This window comes from Haemorhous mexicanus, chromosome 24, assembly GCF_027477595.1.
Source record: "Haemorhous mexicanus isolate bHaeMex1 chromosome 24, bHaeMex1.pri, whole genome shotgun sequence".
Classification (NCBI taxonomy): Eukaryota; Metazoa; Chordata; class Aves; order Passeriformes; family Fringillidae; genus Haemorhous; species Haemorhous mexicanus.
In genome coordinates this window covers 865,253-882,350 of record NC_082364.1, presented here as the reverse complement: position 1 = coordinate 882,350, position 17,098 = coordinate 865,253, and the positions used below count along the sequence as shown (strand labels likewise).

The 17,098-nt window shown below is 49.8% G+C and overlaps 1 protein-coding gene across 1 annotated transcript; it reads right to left on the bottom strand.

The window, feature by feature from the left end:
* Positions 1-8,646: 8,646 nt before the first annotated feature.
* KCNJ1 (potassium inwardly rectifying channel subfamily J member 1) lies at positions 8,647-9,834 on the bottom strand. Its single transcript, XM_059867200.1, has one exon. It carries the CDS (start codon positions 9,760-9,762, stop codon positions 8,647-8,649), a length of 1,116 nt encoding a protein of 371 aa, XP_059723183.1. The 5' UTR covers positions 9,763-9,834.
* Positions 9,835-17,098: the final 7,264 nt, after the last annotated feature.

Here is a 17,098-nt window from a genome sequence, read left to right as displayed (position 1 = left end):
GTGAGCTGGGAGTCAGCAGAGGCAGCAGAACACCTTCCCTGGATTGATGTTCAGGACTCAGAGCTCCCCAGGAAACCCAGCTCCCATTGCACTCAGGGTGAATTCAGCTGCTGATTTCCAGGGATCTGGTATTTCCCCAGGATTTCTGTTCCACCAGCCTCAAACCCTGAATGGGATCTAATCAGACATGCCAAACTGGAATTAACTCCACATTCCTCATCTATAGAGAGTTCAGCCTGCACATGGAGTAGAATCAGTGATGCCTTTACAGGCTCAGAGCTCTGCCTCTCTTGGCTGGATCTCTGTGGTGCTTTTCTCTGTTTGAGCTGGTCCTGTCTCTGTGTGTGTGAATTCCTCCTGCTTAATTACAGCCAGCAGGTTTAGAACCTGCTTTGAACTGGATTTTGAAGCTTTTTAACCCCACTGGAAGAAGGAGCTCCCAGCTTAATCATTTGTTTGATGCTCTAGTCTAGGGGATAAGAAATCCTTCCAGAGCCAAGCACCTGAGATCACTCCTGTCCAGAATCCCTGAGATCACTCCTGTCCACAATCCCTGAGATCACTCCTGTCCACAATCCCTGAATGCCAGAACCCACGTCCTGTGCACACTGGTGCCTTCCTGCTTTATATACCTAAAAATTGTATTTTAGCCCTGAGGATGAACTTCCAAACAGCTGCAGATTTCTAACAGAGTGCTGTGGCAAAGGAGAGGGATTTCCCTGTGCCAGGACAGGGGAGAGGGATTTTTCTGTGCCAAGACTTTTCCTTAGTTAAGACAAAGCCAGATTTCTCATACTCATGCCCAACAAGTACACTCCAGCCCAAACGAGACATTAATTATGAGGGAAATCTGCCATAACTTCTGTTGATGTAAATATTTAAAGTGAGGCTGGAGTTGCCCTGCAGTGTTCCATCCACATGCATGACAGTAAATGCCTGGGCCTGAAGCTTTGTGCTCAAAGGAGGGATGGACCCTGCTGCTGTTTCCCACCTCTGTGTCACAAGAAAAGAGCCATCAGTCTGTAAATGCTGCATGAAAGCAGCCAGCTTCACTTCATTATCCTATTACAATAATAGAGTTTTTACAGGCTGCTTTGCTGTGCTGATCCGGTATTTTTAATAACTCCTGTGAAATTAGTTGGTGAGACTTCAGCCTGCCGCCTGCCCACGTCTGTTCTCCCACATCAAACGAGCGTGGCTGCATTTGGTGTTAATTAGAGCTGCAGTCCAGGGGCACGTCAGGGCTGGCGTTTATGAATTCACTTCAAAGACCTTATTTGTATATTTTTTCACAATATCCAGCACAACACACACATGACAGTTTTCATCTGTGAAATCAGAACTCACTGCAAATACAGCTCAGACCTTTCTGTCAAATCAGAAGAGAATTGAGAGACCTCTGATTAAGGTCATGTGGAGAATGACAACACATAATTTAGCTTATGTGTTCTGATTCTTCCACTGCACAGGTAGAAATCCCTGCACATGAAGCTCAGATTCTTCTGTTATATCAGAATAGAATTAGAGATCCTTGGCAAAAATCAGCTCTTCAGGCAGCGAACAGAGTGTGATAGCAAACCCACAGTATGTGAAGACCAAAGGCAGAGCAGTTTTGAGGCCATTTCAGCAATAAGCCCCTCAGCCCTGCACCCCACACGGGGGACACCGAGAGCTGCCCCGGGGACCTGCCCTGTGGGGCAGGGGATGGGCGCAGCTGGGTTTGCAGCCGAGCAGCCACCCCGAGCCGGACAATAACCGCAGGGGAAGAGCTTTGGGCAGGGGAGGTTCCCAGGTGAAGGGACCGTGCTGCTCCTAACCCGGGCCGGCCACAACAGGACTCGGTCCTGGAGTTCTCATGTGAAGCCGCAGCGGTGGAGGATGAGGAGCCCGGGGCTCTGCCAGTTCGGGGCGATTTCACCACCAGAGCCGGCTCCTTCCTTTCCAGGAACTGCTGCAAACTTCTTCTTTGCTTTGGCTTCTGCCTGAGTTTGTGTCTGCCGGAGCTGGAGAGCCCAGGGCTGGGCGCCCCGCCCCGGCTGCTGCTGCGAGCGCCGCGCTCAGCCCGGCACGGTCCCCTCGGGCTGGACAGGGACACGGCCAGGCCTGGGCACAGGGTCGGTGTTCCCGGTGTCCCGGTGTCCCCAGCCCGGGCAGGACAGGGACACGGCAGGCCTGGGCACAGGGTCGGTGTTCCCGGTGTCCCCAGCCCGGGCAGGACAGGGACACGGCCAGGCCTGGGCACAGGGTCGGTGTTCCCGGTGTCCCGGTGTCCCCAGCGCGGGCTGGACAGGGACACGGCCAGCCCTGGGCACAGGGTCGGTGTTCCCGGTGTCCCCGAGCAGTGGCTGAAGGGGGCTGTGGCAGGGGAGTTGGCAGAGGGCACCTGTAGAAACCTGAACACCTTCCCTGGGTTTTCTGTCTGCCTCAGGACCCATGTACAATATATACATATCTATCTATCATCTATCTATCATCTGTCTGTCTGTCTGTCTGTCTATCTGTCTATCTATCTATCTCTATCATCTATCATCGATCTATTATATATATACACTTACCACACCCCTGGAAGTGTCCAAGACCAGGCTGGATAGGGCTTGGAGCAACGTGGGATAGTGCCCATGGCAGGGGGTGGGATGGGATGAACTTTAAGGTCCCTTCTGACCTAAACCCCTCTGTGATTCCATATAGATGTATGTATATTTCATAGAACAGTATATGTATACATGCATGTTTGATACAATCGTGTGTGTATATATACACACATTTGATAGTATTGTGTGTATATGTACACCTGGTTGATATTGTGTGTGTGTGTGTTTATATATACACATATCTGATATAAAGAATCTACTGTGGTGTTACAGCAAAACAAATTAAGAAAGGGATTCAGCTTGGGGCAGGTGTTTCTGTGGAGGATTTAAAACTTCCCTTAATGCTTCATTTCTGGAGGCTCAAGGCTGACAGGGAGCTGAGCAGCTCCCCCAAATCCTCAGCCAGAACATTCCAAGCTCTGCAGACCCAGTGGCACCAGCACCCCAGCCTTGCTGTGGGAATTTGGGAAGCAGCCTCCTTCTCCATGAGGGATAGAGGGGAGCAGGGGGCCTGGCATGGGGGTAGAAGGAGATGAGCTTTAAGGTCCCTTCCAGCCCACACCATCCTGGGACTCTGGGCTGGTTCCATAGCAGTGTTTGGGGAGCTCCAGGCACAGCAGCACAAAGGGGTGTCATCTGGGCTTCCAGAACCATCCCAAGGGGTGTGATGGCTCTGCAGGCCCTGCCACAGTGACAGTGACTCCTTGGGGGGGGGCTGGGGGGGTGGCTCCCTGCTGCACCAGGAGCACCTCAGAGCACGGGGGAGCTTCATCTGAGCAGGAGCCTTGGGCACTGCTGTAAACTGACACAGCGAGGACTCAGGGCTGTCCCGGGGCCGTCTGTGGTGGAATCATGGAATCAGTGAGATTGGAAAAGCCCTCTGAGGTCGTGGAATCCAAGCATTAGCCCAGCACCACAGTGCTGCTGGGTTTTAACAGCTGGGGAAACTGAGGCACAAAGTAGGGAGCAGTGTTTGGTCTGGCGTTCCAGAGCAGAGTTACCTATGGAATATGGGTCTCTCCAGACCCAACCTCGCCTTTCCTGACACCCCCCCCCCCCCCCTGCACTGGGTGCAGCGGCAGCCGATGTTTACAGCCCCCAGCCCTCCACTCACACATCAGCTCCGAATTCACCGCCGAGAATTTCCAACACTTCTGTGAAGGGGCTAAATACATCCTGCTAGCACGGCCCGTGCCAAAGCCGAGCCACTAATGCATTGAACTTTGTGTAATAAAACACGGAACAGTCCCAATAAATTCTTGCTTTGCTTTTCAAGGCTGCCGCGGTCGCCATGCGGAGTTTGGGGGCTGCGGAGCTGCTGATCCGCAGGTGAGCGGTGCCATCCTGTGGCGGCGGCACAGAAAACATCGGGTATGGCTGCATCCCTGCATCCTCGGTGGTCCCCAGCATCCCTGATAGTCCCCAGCATCCCGACCTGCCTCTGGGCTGTCACAATGAATGAACCTGGTGATTTTGCACAGCTGGTTGGGACGTGGTTGCTCAGAAGAGCAAGGGCTTAATGCTTTCTTTGCTTAAATATGGCCAGCAGTGTAAAAAAAGGAGACACGAAGTGAGTCTGTCTCATCTCCAGCCTCCCCTCACTCATCCACCTCCCCTGAGTAGGCAGAATTTAAGAATTTATGTGCAGCAGTGAGTTTTTTCAAGTGAAAGTGTCCCCAGGCAGATGCTTCCACCGCGGGAATGTCAGCCTGGCCTCAGGAATTATCTTTTGAGCAGCCGTGGAGAGAGCTTCAGCCTTCCTCACTCTAGTTCCAGTGATGCTGTCACAGGGTTAAATGTGATTTAGGGCCAGAGCTGGTGGTGTCAGAGGTTCCCCAAGCTGCAGCAGGAGAATTCACCAGAGGGTTTAGGAACCTGCACATTTTCCCTCTCTGCTTCCCTCTCTCTACTCACATTCCTGGCCTGGTGCTGTGTTTTCTTCCTGCTCCTGTGGGGAGCAGGAGCTGGGCCAGCACCACAACCATGGATCAAAGCAGGGGTGATTTTAGGGGGAAGAAACGAGGTGGAAATCCTGACTGGTCCCAGCAGAATTCCCAAGGGTTTGCCTGGGAGGGGGAAGGGGATGGGACACCCCAGCTGCCATCACTTGTGTCTTTGCTCCCTGCTGACTGGTTTGTGGTGAGCAGCAGAGTTTCCAGGGAATTGTGTCCAGGCAGGAGCTATCCAGGCATTCTCTGGCAGCCTGTGAGCAGTGGTCTGCCACAATCCAGCAGTGCGAGTCAGTGGGAGCATCTGAACAATGTGCCAGGGGATTTTGTTATTCTTATTATTGTTGTTATTATTATTTAGGGGTGTCTTTTCACCAGCTCCTCCAGAGCATGTGTGCAGACAGACAGCAAACCAGCACATGTCAGTTTACCAAAAGCAGTTATTTTAATTCATGGCCCTTTCTCCAGCAGTCAGCAGGATGCCTTATTCATTTGCCAGCAGGAAAGTAAATCTATTTCAAAATGATTGAATTATTATGCACAGCTTGAATGAGTGTTTAAAATAAATACAGTAGAAGAAACATGTTGTTTGTGAAATGAGAAGATGAATTAAGTTTAGTGCAGACACATTATTCCCAAGCCTGGCTGCTTGGCTTTCCCAGTGAAATCCTTTAGGCCTTAATCCAGCAGCAATGGTCTGGTTTGCTCCCCTGAAGGGCAGGCCTTTCTCCTGAGAGCTTTGCAGGGTATGGACCAGGCTGTCAGCTCCATAGGGTGTCCCATGGAGTGGGGAGCCCCAAAGGCAGGAGGGCACTCGAGGGAGCAGGGACCTGAGCAGAGCTGGAGGAGTGAAGCCCTGCCAGGGTGAAGAGCCCAGCCTTTGTCTTCCAGTATCAGCTCTGTGGTTCCCTCCAGCCACTTCTGCTCAGCAAGATTAAATTTATTTTCATCCTCTTAACTGAACTTTCTTTTAATGGCAGCAGGGGTGACAGCCCCCAAAATAGCTTTACTCCGGAGCGTGTCCCGAGTGGCCTGTCCCCGATAACCTCCTTCCTGGCCGGGCCTTTATCTGCAGGGTGACAAACTGCTCTGCCTGGACAGCCAGAGGAAATTCCACTCATTGTTGTGCTGCTGCTGGGCTCTGCCTCAGCTCTATCTCCTGCTGCTGCTGTGGGGCTGCCAGGGCTTCCTGGGGTGGCACCAGCGGGAGGCTCGCTCCGGGATTCCCAGTCAGCTCCCAGCACAATCCCGCTCTAAGGGAGCCTGATAGCTCAGCCATGGCCCTGTCAGCTTTGGATCCATCCCCTCGAATTTCCTCTTCTCCTGGATCCCTTCCAGTAACACCAAAATACACAAAAGAACAGCCACCCTTCCTCTGGTGCAGCTCCCTTGTGCTGCAGGCTCCAAGGCAGGTGTGACTGTCAGCAGAGGGAGCACAGGCAACCACCCCCACAGGGGGATCAGGTGTTTTCTCAGCACAGGTAACCATTCCCACAGGGGGATAAGGTGTTTTCTCTTTGAGCTCTGGGAGCACTTCATGCATCTAGAAATGGAGCAACACCTCCTCATGCTCACGCTGCAGAGACAGGGCAAAAGGTTCCATGGCTGGGTCAGAAGAACATTGAGGTTTAGGATCTTGAGGAGCCTTTCCAGGGGCAGTACCTGGAAGTGCACCGTTTAGGGACCCTCTAGGCTTTGGAGGGTGTACACCACCTTTTGGACAGGCACTGCAGAGCATTTGATTTCTTTTTCCCACTAGCACTAACATCCCAAACCAGTACTTAAGGTAGGAATCTTCCCTGACTCCTCATTGCACAGCTGGGTTTGACCTTTCAAATGGATTTCCCTTGGACTTGCTATTTTTGTCCAGTGGGGACACTTTTTCTGCTTCTATTAAAGGCATCTTGATGCATCTCTTCTCCCAGGGGTAAGAGGTGCAGCTTGTGAGCCTTGAGACCTGACAGTGCCATTTTCTGGAGACATCACACCCAGGGAACTGTACAGGAAGCCTTGGGAGGAAATGCAGCTCTGGAAGGATGGAGCAGCCTTTTGGTTCAGACCACTCTGGGTCTCTGGACACATCATTTCACTTCCCTGCTCCCTCTGAGATTTCTGTGCTTTGCCACTGATTTCTTGATGTTTGTTTTGGGGGTTCAAAACTGCCCTTCCAAGCTGATTATAGGAAGGGCACTAAGGTGCTGTGGTGATTGGGACTGTAAAGTATTTTTTACATTGTTGGTTTGCAAAGTTGCAATGCAGCACAATTAAAATATCAGGCAGTATCTGTAAGTTACCTCAAAGGTCTCACTCCTGCTTCTCCATTCTCAGTTCCGGCCCTGGTACAGCCACTGTTGGTAGCTCTGATGTGTGATGAGAGCAGAACTCTGTGTGCTGACCTTCCCATCCAGAGTGGAGAAGGGTGTGACAGTGGTGCACAGAGGAAAGATTGACACAGCTGAGAATTGGCTTTTAAAGTGCTTTAGTGACATAATTGTTCATACCATTGCTCTCTGTACAAAGTCAGTGTTTATGTCCCATGTTACAGATGGCAATTGGAGATACAGAGCAGAGTGATTTGTTCTGACCCAAGAAAGAAGCTCACGCTACACTGGGACCAGGACCTGGACACTCCTGGTTCCCAGAGTTTGATTTCCATACTCACACTGTGCTCATTTGCAGCACAGATTTCTCTTATCATCTGACCTGCTGAATTCTCCCCTTCTTTTAAAACCACTTAGTCCAGCAGCTTTTAACAGGATTTCCATTTTACCACAGCATTGAAAACTGATGAGTTGAGTTACATTGCTGGGAAGAGTTCCCAAAAACTCTTTGGTCTGCCACTAGGACTCTCAGTAACAGAATGAATTGGGGGAAAAAAAAACTGACTGTGAGGAAGTAGAAATTCACTAAAAAGGTATTGAAGCTTCTTGTTGCATTTATGTCAGAAATCACCCCCAGAAAATGTTCAGCACTCCTCAGCTCCCACTGAGCAGGAGTTGTTTCCTGTAGGGATGCATGTCTGGCTCTGGGGGGATGAACAGTTTGGAGCCAAATCTGAAGCTAAATGTTGGTAGGAGGCTCCTGGGCTGTGTTTTTGTTTGAACAAGACCTTTGTGCTTCAAAGGGAAAGATAATCTCTGTTTGCATTGGGGATTTTTTTTTGAAGGATACATCCAGAGCTGGGAACTTCCTCTCTTCTCCCAGTGGAGTGCTTTTTACCAGGTGTGAAGGAATGAATGTGTTCTCCATCTCCCTACCTTTCTGAAGAGTTGTCTTCAAATGGTTCCCTATTCCCCATCCAGGCAGCTCCTGGGGCAGTGAAAAGCAGATGAAGGCTGGGACAGTTGGGAATAAGCTGCAAAATTCCTTTTGTCCCAGAGTGGGTCTCTGCTTCTCCTTGGTTTTTCAGTTGTCATTTCCATTTGGCTCTTTTTCCCTGAAAGGAGTCAAAGGCTTTCAGAGGGGAGAAGTCACATTTTGGAGTTGGAGATGCAGCAGCTTGGCCCAAGCCCTGTCTTCTCTATTTCCTAGGCTTGTCCCATCCTTTACTGCTCTGTCCTGCAGCTGTACCAGCCCTAAAGAAAGAGGGAAGGAATTGTTCCAGAAAGAGGGAAGGAATTCTTGAAAGGTGCTCAAGTTCCAGAGCCACAGACTCTGTTTTCATAGAGGACTTCAGCAACCAGAAAATTTGTTGAGGTTTTGGCTCCTAAGTCCTTTAGGTTTCTTTAGCTTTGCCTTCTGTCTCTCCTTTTCACATTCTTCTTCCAGCAGCTGTGTATCTTAATTGCCCTAAAATTTCTTTCCACCTTTTCAGGCTTTTTAACACCTTTGCACGCCCCTGAAAACTTCGTCTAGTTGGACATTCCAACATAGCAGCTTCATTAAACGTCCCATGGATATAAAAATATAAATTCTATGAAATATATATATAATAGTTAAATAGTGATCACTGGTATGCTGCTCCTCTTTGATTGGAGGCTTTTGAGAAAACAAATGCTGGGCTAGAGAAAACCCAAACCCGTCTTTCTGTTTTGTTTTACTGATTATTTATTAATCCTCTCAAGACTGAATTCTCTCTGAAAACTCAGCCCCAGGAATACCTGGCACTACATTTTTGTGTCACTGGTTTCATTGACTTCAGACAAGACAAAACCAGGATTGTCATAACCTTTCTTCTCTTTGGCTTTGGCTTCCTTCTCATTGTAGAGACAGAAAGCACAGTGGGGAGTTTCCACGGCCACTGTCTTGCTGAAGTTCTGGAAATCCACTCTGTATTTCCCTTCTTTGGTCTTGGACACGATGGGAGCGAAGCGGTACCCCCAGAGAACCTCCTCGGGGATGTAGGATGTCCTCACCTGGCAGGTGGCACTGGTGGCCTCCACGGTGCCATCCAAAAACACCACCAGCTCAAAGTCCTGCTGCAGGAGGGTTTCTGCTGCCATGTGGAAGAAGGGGCTGTTCTTGTCTATGATGTGGTAAATGGTGAGGGGCGAGATAAAGAAGAGATTCTCGTTGCCGGCATCCACCACAAACTCGATGTTGACCTGGTCCAGGATGATCGTCTCCCCCTCGGGGGTGATGGTGGTCCTCAGCAGCTTCCCGTAGATGTGGCTCCCGATCAGCAGGCTCTTGCGGAGGTTGGCCACGCGGATCAGGAGGCAGAGCTTCCCACCACGCTTGCTGATGACAGCGTTCTTGCTGAACGTGATGGTCTTGGCCCGGTTTTTGGACCTGGAGATCTTGGCCAGGATGGCCCCACACATGAAGGAGTTGATGATGACACCCAGGATGGACTGGAAGATGAGCAGGAAGATGGCAGTGGCGCACTGCTCTGTGACACACCTGAAGCCGTACCCGATGGTCACCTGGGTCTCCAGGGAGAAGAGGAAGGCTGAGGTGAGGCCGTTGATGTTCTCCACGCAGGGGGTGTGGTTGATGGAGGGGTTGAACTCGGGCAGGTCTTTGTGGATGTAGGCCACAACATACCAGAGCAGCCCAAACAGGAACCAGCTGCCCAGGAAGGCCGAGATGAAGATGGTCATTTTGTACCTCCACCTGAGGTCCAGGATGGTTGTCCATATGTCAATCAGGAAGACAAACCTGGACTGCTCCACGTTGCCAAACTCGATGTTGCACCTCCCATCCTTGGAGACGAGCCTGGCCCGGCGCCGGCTGCGCTCCCGGAGGCGGCTGGTGAAGCGCTCCCGGAGGTAGCTGAACATCCCTGCTGCTGCCAGGGCTCTGCAGGGTGAGAAACAACCACCAGGAGGGTTTAACCTCTGCCTGCAGGCCAGGGGAAACTCTGACACAGGCTCAAGACCTTGATTAGATCAAAGTTATATAATTTGCATATTTTCCCGCAGTTGGTGGGTAAGAGTTCCAGTAAACTGCTGAGGAAACTCAAGAGTTCCTTGCCTAAGGAGCATTCCAGCAAAAACCAATCATTTAGGCTTGCTCAATAAACTCTGAGCAGTCAAGTGTTAATATTGTCCTGTGCCCAGTTGTTTAAGTGAAGACTGGAGCAGCAATAACTCCATCATGGGCATGTGTGGGGAAAACTGCTGGGTTTGGAGAACTTTCTGCCTTTTAGGAGATGAATCCTGGTCTGCTGATGCAGTTTTGTGTGAATCTCGACATTAGGAGACCCTAGATGAAATGTGGGTAGGAAATTTAGGGACAAAGGGGAGCAGATGCAGAAGGCATAATTAAGGCAGATACACCATTATTTTTAGCATGGTTAGAGATGGGTTTGGAGGTGTGAAATTCAGACCCTGGAATCACACAAGCATCTCAAATAGGATAATTATGTGAGAACAAAAGAAAAGATGAAACTCCAGCAGGAGAATTTGGGTGTTTGCTCACCACAAAGGTGATGCTAAGACTAAGAATGGGTTTCTGAACCTGATCCTTTAAAGGAAAGTGTATCTCTCTGTCCCTCTTATTTTGTCCTGTATGTCCAACCATGTTAACAAGAGGCCCAGGGAATAACAGTCATTGATGGAGAAAATGCTAAAGATGTGTTCAGACTGGAGTTTGGATCACCCTACATCTGAAAAATTCCAGTCTTGGAGCTCCTCAGACACACAGGTGTGGGGAGAGGCTGATGCACTGTGGAGTCAGACACTGCCTCGGGTGTTCCTGGGCCATCCTAGGGCCTGATTTTGACCCAAAACTTAGGAGTGTTCTTAGAGATAATTGATTTCTGAGTTTATCGCTCTTGAAGCATAAAATGTGTTTGGTTGCCAGAGAGGATGTTGGATTAGTGCACAGTGAGCCTCCCCTGGACCCATGTGTGCCTTTTTATCTTGCTTTTGTTGAACAAAATCCTTCTCGAGTGCCTGAATGAGCTGTGTGCTGTGATCATATGTCCTGGGGCAAAATGCTGCAGCTTCCAAACAAAGAAAGAACTTGAAGGGAAAATATTCCCGGTGCTGACTCACACAGGGTTGTTCTGAGCCTGCTGGGTCTCAGAGGAGGAGAATCCCCAGGCACACAGAGTGAGAGTTTGGGGTTCCTGCAGCTGCCGGGGGATGCTTCCTTTGGGAGAACTTGTGAGTGCACCTGGAATGAGGAGATGTTGAGGGCTTTGTGTTTCTGTTGTTACTTTACCTTCCAAGAGGGAGGGACAGTAAAACAACTTAAGGATGACTTTTTTTAGAGCAAGCTGAAGATGCTACACCCTTATCTCAAGCCCTGCCTCCTATCACCAGCCCACCCAGGCTTCCTTTTGGTCAGCAGCAAAATGCTTGGGCTCAAATTGGTGGCAAGTGGACTGCCCAAATTTTGCTTGATTTCATGTGCTTAAGTATTTGTGGCAAGACCTGTTTACCTCTCCTAAACTCTAATTTCATAAGTCCAAATTGAGGATAATCCCAAGTGAGCTGTTTGACACTGGAGGGAGATCCTTGTGAAATTTGTCTCATTTAACTGAAGCCATTTAAACACTGGAGAAGTGTGGGTGCCAATTGTACAGCTGACACAGGGAGCACCAAGTGGCCCCTCTGAGGGTCCCCTGCTGTTGCCACCACAACAGCTTTATGAAGTCAAGAATTGCTGTTTGGCAAAGTGCCTTTACCCTGTAATATTAATTTCGAGAAGCTGCCTGATGTCTCAGCTGGCTAAAGCAGAAATCCTCCCATTGGACCCAGTCACAGGCACCAGAAAACACCTTCACAGGTGTCAATCAGTAGCAAAGAGAAAATATTAAATTATCAAGAACAGAGACTAAGTACAAAATAATTGCATTTTGTAAAGCCAGAAGTAATTCTATTATTTAATGTCCTTGTTAGTATCAGCAGCCCTAAGAATAAAATCATTTCTATGTCTCTTACAGCTGCCTTCTTTCTGCACTTGGACTGAATCACATTCCTCCCCTGCTCAATAAAAGAAAGAAATGAAGGTCACTTTGTACTGTACCTTTTCACCCTTTTGCTGTTGAATTTATTGGTTGCATATGGAGCTGACAGAGGTTAAACTTTAAGCCTGTATTCAAGGAAAGGGGAATGAGGTCACACTTTCCTGAGCAATTCTCAAGTTTTATTTTCCTGATGCATTTTTAATATGTCCATGTTAATGCATAGTTTGAACAGAAATAAAATATTCCTGTGCAGCACATTATTCCATGAAATTTCCAGGGTTTAGACTTACTGTGCAAAAGCATCCAACTTCAGCTGGCCCTTGTGTTCATTTTCTGCAGGAATGTGAACATTGGCTTTACCAGAATGGCAGGGTGAAATTTTGGGATGCCTCACCTTGTACATCATGAGCTGCACCTGCACTCCTTAGGCAGAAGGGGCTCCTGACCTCAGGGAATGGGTGTGAAGGGGAGAAATCTGGAGGAATTCTGGTTTCTGATCTGCCCATGTCCTCACAGCAGGGATCATGACAAATTACTGTCACAGTTCTGATCCAGCCTCCACTGGAAACCTCCTGGAATTTGGGTGAGGATCTGGACATGCAGCTGAACAGATAATAGCCACAGAAGAGCTGAGAACAAGATGCTCAGCCTGGATCCTTGAAAAGAGGTCCCAAACTCCACCATTCTTCTCCTGCCCCTTTAAATTATCCATGGCCCCTTCTGAGGCTCCTTTACAAGCCCTGCTTAAGCTACCCTGGAGCAGATCAAAGAGGCAGAAGAATTACACCTCTCTTCAGGCAGGTTGACAAAGGAATTCTCCTTTCAACAAATCCTTTGCCCCCACACACAGCTGAAATGTGTTGATTTGCTTCAGCAAGAGAAAAATTCCCTCTTGGATATGCATGCTGTGAGCATATCACTGACTGTCTGGAGAAGATTATATAAAGTTATATAATACAGCAATTAAAAGCCTTTTAATTCAAATCACCAAAAGTGCCTGACTACCTCCTAGCTAATGTTTACCAGGGTATGTTTCCTGTTGGGCCAAGCGAGCAGGGCACTGCTGTCTGTGTGGAGTGTGGAATTCTGTGCTGTGGGGCTTGGGGAATGCTGCTGTCCCCAGGCACTGAGTGCTTACAGAGGGTGCACTGCTCAGCTCCTGCACAGGGTGACATTCACCAATAAAAACCCCATGAAGAAACACAACCTGTCAAGGTTAGCTGTGAAAACAAGGAGGTTCCCACTTCTCTGGCCCAGTCTTGTATTTCCCAGTGATCACCAAAGGAAGGAAAAACTTCCATGTTTCCATTCTCAGCTTTCCCAGCACTCCAGCAGTGCCTCCACCCCAAATATCTGAGAGCCGTTCCCTGTATTTCTGCCGGCTCTCTGCAGCCCTGCAAGTGGGTGACACCAGCCCTGGCAGGTCCTGAGCAGCTGGAGCTCCTCTGCCCTCTCAGGAATGTTACTGAGTGCTTCTCTTTGCTCTTACTTCCTTTCAGCTGGTCTGTTCTGAAAAGTTTGGGTGTGGGGGATAATGACACTCAGTTGTTCCTCGGGTAAGTTTTAGTCCGGGGAATTGGCTTTAATCCCAGCCACGTGCAGCCCTTGAGGAGGTCAGAGGGGGGAGGAAGGAAAAGGTGTTGAATGTTTGATGGGGGCATGATAAGAACAAGGTTCCATCTCCTGCTCTGTCCCTGCAGTTTGGTGTCTGTGGCTCTAGACTCCTTCCCTCCCTGGCAGCAGAGGGTGAGGGAGCCAGGCTGGCACCAGGGGAGCATTAGGGGGAGACAGAGCAGCTCCCGAGCCCGCAGCCTGCCTGGAAACACATCTTTGTTAGGGATTCAGAGGAAGTTCTAAGCAGCTTAGCTAGAAGAAAGGGGATACAGAGTTAAAGGATTATTTTTTTTTCAGTCCTGTTCAGTTCTTTGCAAAACTCAGATCTTCTTTCAGTCCTTTCTGTGTTTTTCTTTTTGTTGAACTTTCTCTGAACAAAGTATGTGAAATATCCAATTCCTAATACCTTATCAAATCCATTTTTATTAGAATAGCAAACTCTAACACTTACTCTCATGGTGTATTATCTGCTGGCTGCTCCACTGCTGAGCCCTTTGGGGAGGAGAGCTCCTCTGCCCTTTGCCAGCTGCCCTGGGCAGAGCAGGAATTGGCCTGGATAGGACAGAGGGCAGGAATGGCCTGTTGGGATGGGACGGGATGGGATGGGATGGGATGGGATGGGATGGAGCAGGAATGGAGCAGGAATGGGCCTGGATGGGATCGGATACAGCAGGAATGGGCCTGTTGGGATGGGATGGAGCAGGAACGGGCCTGAAGGAAGGGGATAGCAGTTGCACCATTCTTTGTTGCTTGTATCAAAATCAGAATCAAGGACTGCCACAGAAAGCTGCATCAATTGGGAGTGGAAGAAAATCTAAGGTCCCTGCAGCAGCCTTGGGGTCTGTCTGTAGAGAACCTGATTGGAACCATCCTCTGAGCATCCTCCTGAGGAACACATCTGCCAAGGGACCAGACCTGCTGGCACTGGCAGGGTTCCTTCTTGGCCCTGGCAATGCCACCATGGAATATTTATCCTTGGCAGCAGCTTGGAGCTCTGAGCACTGTGGCTGTGCCTCAGAGTGTCGCTCTCATGCCAGCTCCATGTGGGAAATGTGATCCTTCCATCCGGCTCAGAGCTAAGCTGGAGCCTTGTCACAGCTCCAGCCCAAGTGACTGCATTTGCCTAAAGCCCAAGTGGAATTTCAAGTGGATACCCCAAAGAATCTTATCCCCTGCCTTGCCCTCTGTCCTGCTGAACAGAGTTACTGTGAGCTCTCCAAGCTCCCTTTTCCATCAGGACAGGCAGAGGGACACCAGCCTGGGGGCTGGGCACAGTCCATAATATCCCCTGGGGAAATGGAATATCCTTGGAAGAGGTGTGTCCCAGACCAGATTTCTGTGGGAGCACACAGCTCTGTATGAGCACGCAGCAAAGAAACCCCTGAAGAGCCAAACTGTCCCCCTTAGATGGGAGAAGGGAGAGGTCTCCTCCTCCTGTCTCAGAGCTGCACAAAGCAGGACTGGCCCAGCCCAGGCCAGCAGGGCCATAACCAGGACATGTACTGTCCTCTCCCTTCCTCTCCTCATGTCCTGACTTTCAGGAGCAGAACCCTGCCAGCTCTGACATCTGTGGGATGTAGGGACTCCTCAGGAGCAGTTGGCTGCTCAATGGACTCAGCCAGCTCAGAGGTACTGCCCTGCCCTGCCCTGCCCTGCCCTGCCCTGCCAGGGGGGTTCTGCCTCTCTGCCTTACATGAGAACTTCTCACTATGCCTGGTACCTGTTCTGTAGGGTGTGGTGCTGATGTGCTGCTGCTGAGCAGCCCCAGTGTGACTTGGGTGCCCCTTGGAGCCACTTCCATCATATTTCTGTGATAACAAACAGTCACTAATTCCAGGAATGCTGTGCCCTGTACACATGGTTTGAAAGGAGGGGCTGCAGTCCCGTGTCCCCCCCCCCGCCCCCACACACACACATCTGAGGGGAAGAAATAATTCTCTCATGGGAACACAAGCCAGTGCATAAATGAAAGAACAGGCACTGCAGAACTGAGGACTCAAGGAAATCTTGTTTTCTGAAAGCTTAGGAGTGTTTGGGGTCCTCAAAGGTTAGAATATTTACCTCAGATGTATAAGTAAAGGATTTACGGCAATAAAGACATTACTGTCAGTGTCAGCAATTAATAATACTGTAATTAGTGCTGCACAGAAATTAATCCAGGGCTGCATTTGCTGGGGAAAAGCTAAAGGCTCCAGCAGACTGAGAGCAAAGGACACATCCCATACACAAACCTGGGAAGGGTTTGGGAGAGGAGCAGAAGCAGAATGTCCTCCTGTCCTGGCCCTTGGAAACACCTCTGGCTGCACAAACCCATCTGCCAACATTCAGCAACAATCCCTTCACAGGCACCAGGGATTGGATATTTTTGCAGTGCCAGGTTAGTTCCATGGTTGGCCTGAACCTCCTGCTGCACCTTCTGCTGGGACAGAAAATTCCCAGGCACCGGCTCAGGTGCAGCCACGCTGGGATGTTGCCTCTGCACACAGAGAACTGGGAGCTGAGCTGCCTTTCCAGCAGGATTTCTCAGCAGAACTCATTTCTATCTTCAGACAAATAGGTTTCCACTGAAAATACTCAGGTTTTAGTAGGAAATTGCTATCTAGAAGAAATAATTTCTCAAGCAAATTCTATCTTTTGGGATTTTTAATTTGGCAAAAAAATCCCCACAAATAATTCTCATTGCAGGTAGAGTTGTGTGTGACATGTTGTGGTTGCATGAGAAAAAAAATAGGGATTTAACTCACCCCAGTGTTGCACTAGATTTCTGTTCTACTTTAAGACAATTGATTTTGATGGGCTGAGAAGCCTTGAACATAAAGCCTTTTGCTTTTAGCTTAAATGTTTCATGGAGAAAGGCAGGTTTGTGTGGCTGCTTCTGCTCTGCGTTGCCATACAAAGGCACTGCCCTGTCAATGTGTGAGAAGGGCAGATGGAAATGGGTTCTCACCTGGACCTGTGGGATTGATCTGAATGCAGTGAACCCTCAGCAGCGAGGCTGGAAAGCAAATGCTGCATAAACACCCCCAAAAAGCCACAGGGGAAAGGGGCAGAGTCATGTGAGCCAGTTCTGCACATTGCTCATGCTGGTGTTCTTTGCTGAGGCATTTAAGGGGTTGAATCATTAACTCCCGTGGTGTTTCTCCAGGCTGCCAATGTCAAGTGTCAGTCACAGCTGCTGCAGAGCCCAAAGGCAGCTGGTTCTGGGCTTGGGGACACAGCAGGGGACAGAGTCTGCCAAGGCAGAAGCACCTGCGAGCAGGGACAGGTCTAACCCTGCTCTGCTCTCAGATCCCTCAGCACCCAGCCCTGCCTGGCAGATGGAAGCTCTGCTCCTGTCCAGGCTTCCTTGCCACAGTGCTGGTGGATTTATCTGATACTGCTGTGGTACTGCCCCAGCCAGGCCCCAGCTCTGGGATGGGGACAGAGAACTCAGCACTGGTCACCTCAGTGGGTGGGAAAGGGTTCTGCTCCCTCAGGGCACAGGAGGAGCACTGCAGCCCCTCTGCCTGGGCTCTGCACAAGGACAGAAACCAGACAGCAAATGCTGAGTGACAGAGTCCCCCCACGGTAGCTCAGAGAGCAGTTCC

Bases quoted from the DNA above. Each gene is read 5' to 3' on its own strand.
- KCNJ1 (XM_059867200.1), bottom strand. From the start codon at position 9,762: ATGTTCAGCTACCTCCGGGAGCGCTTCACCAGCCGCCTCCGGGAGCGC.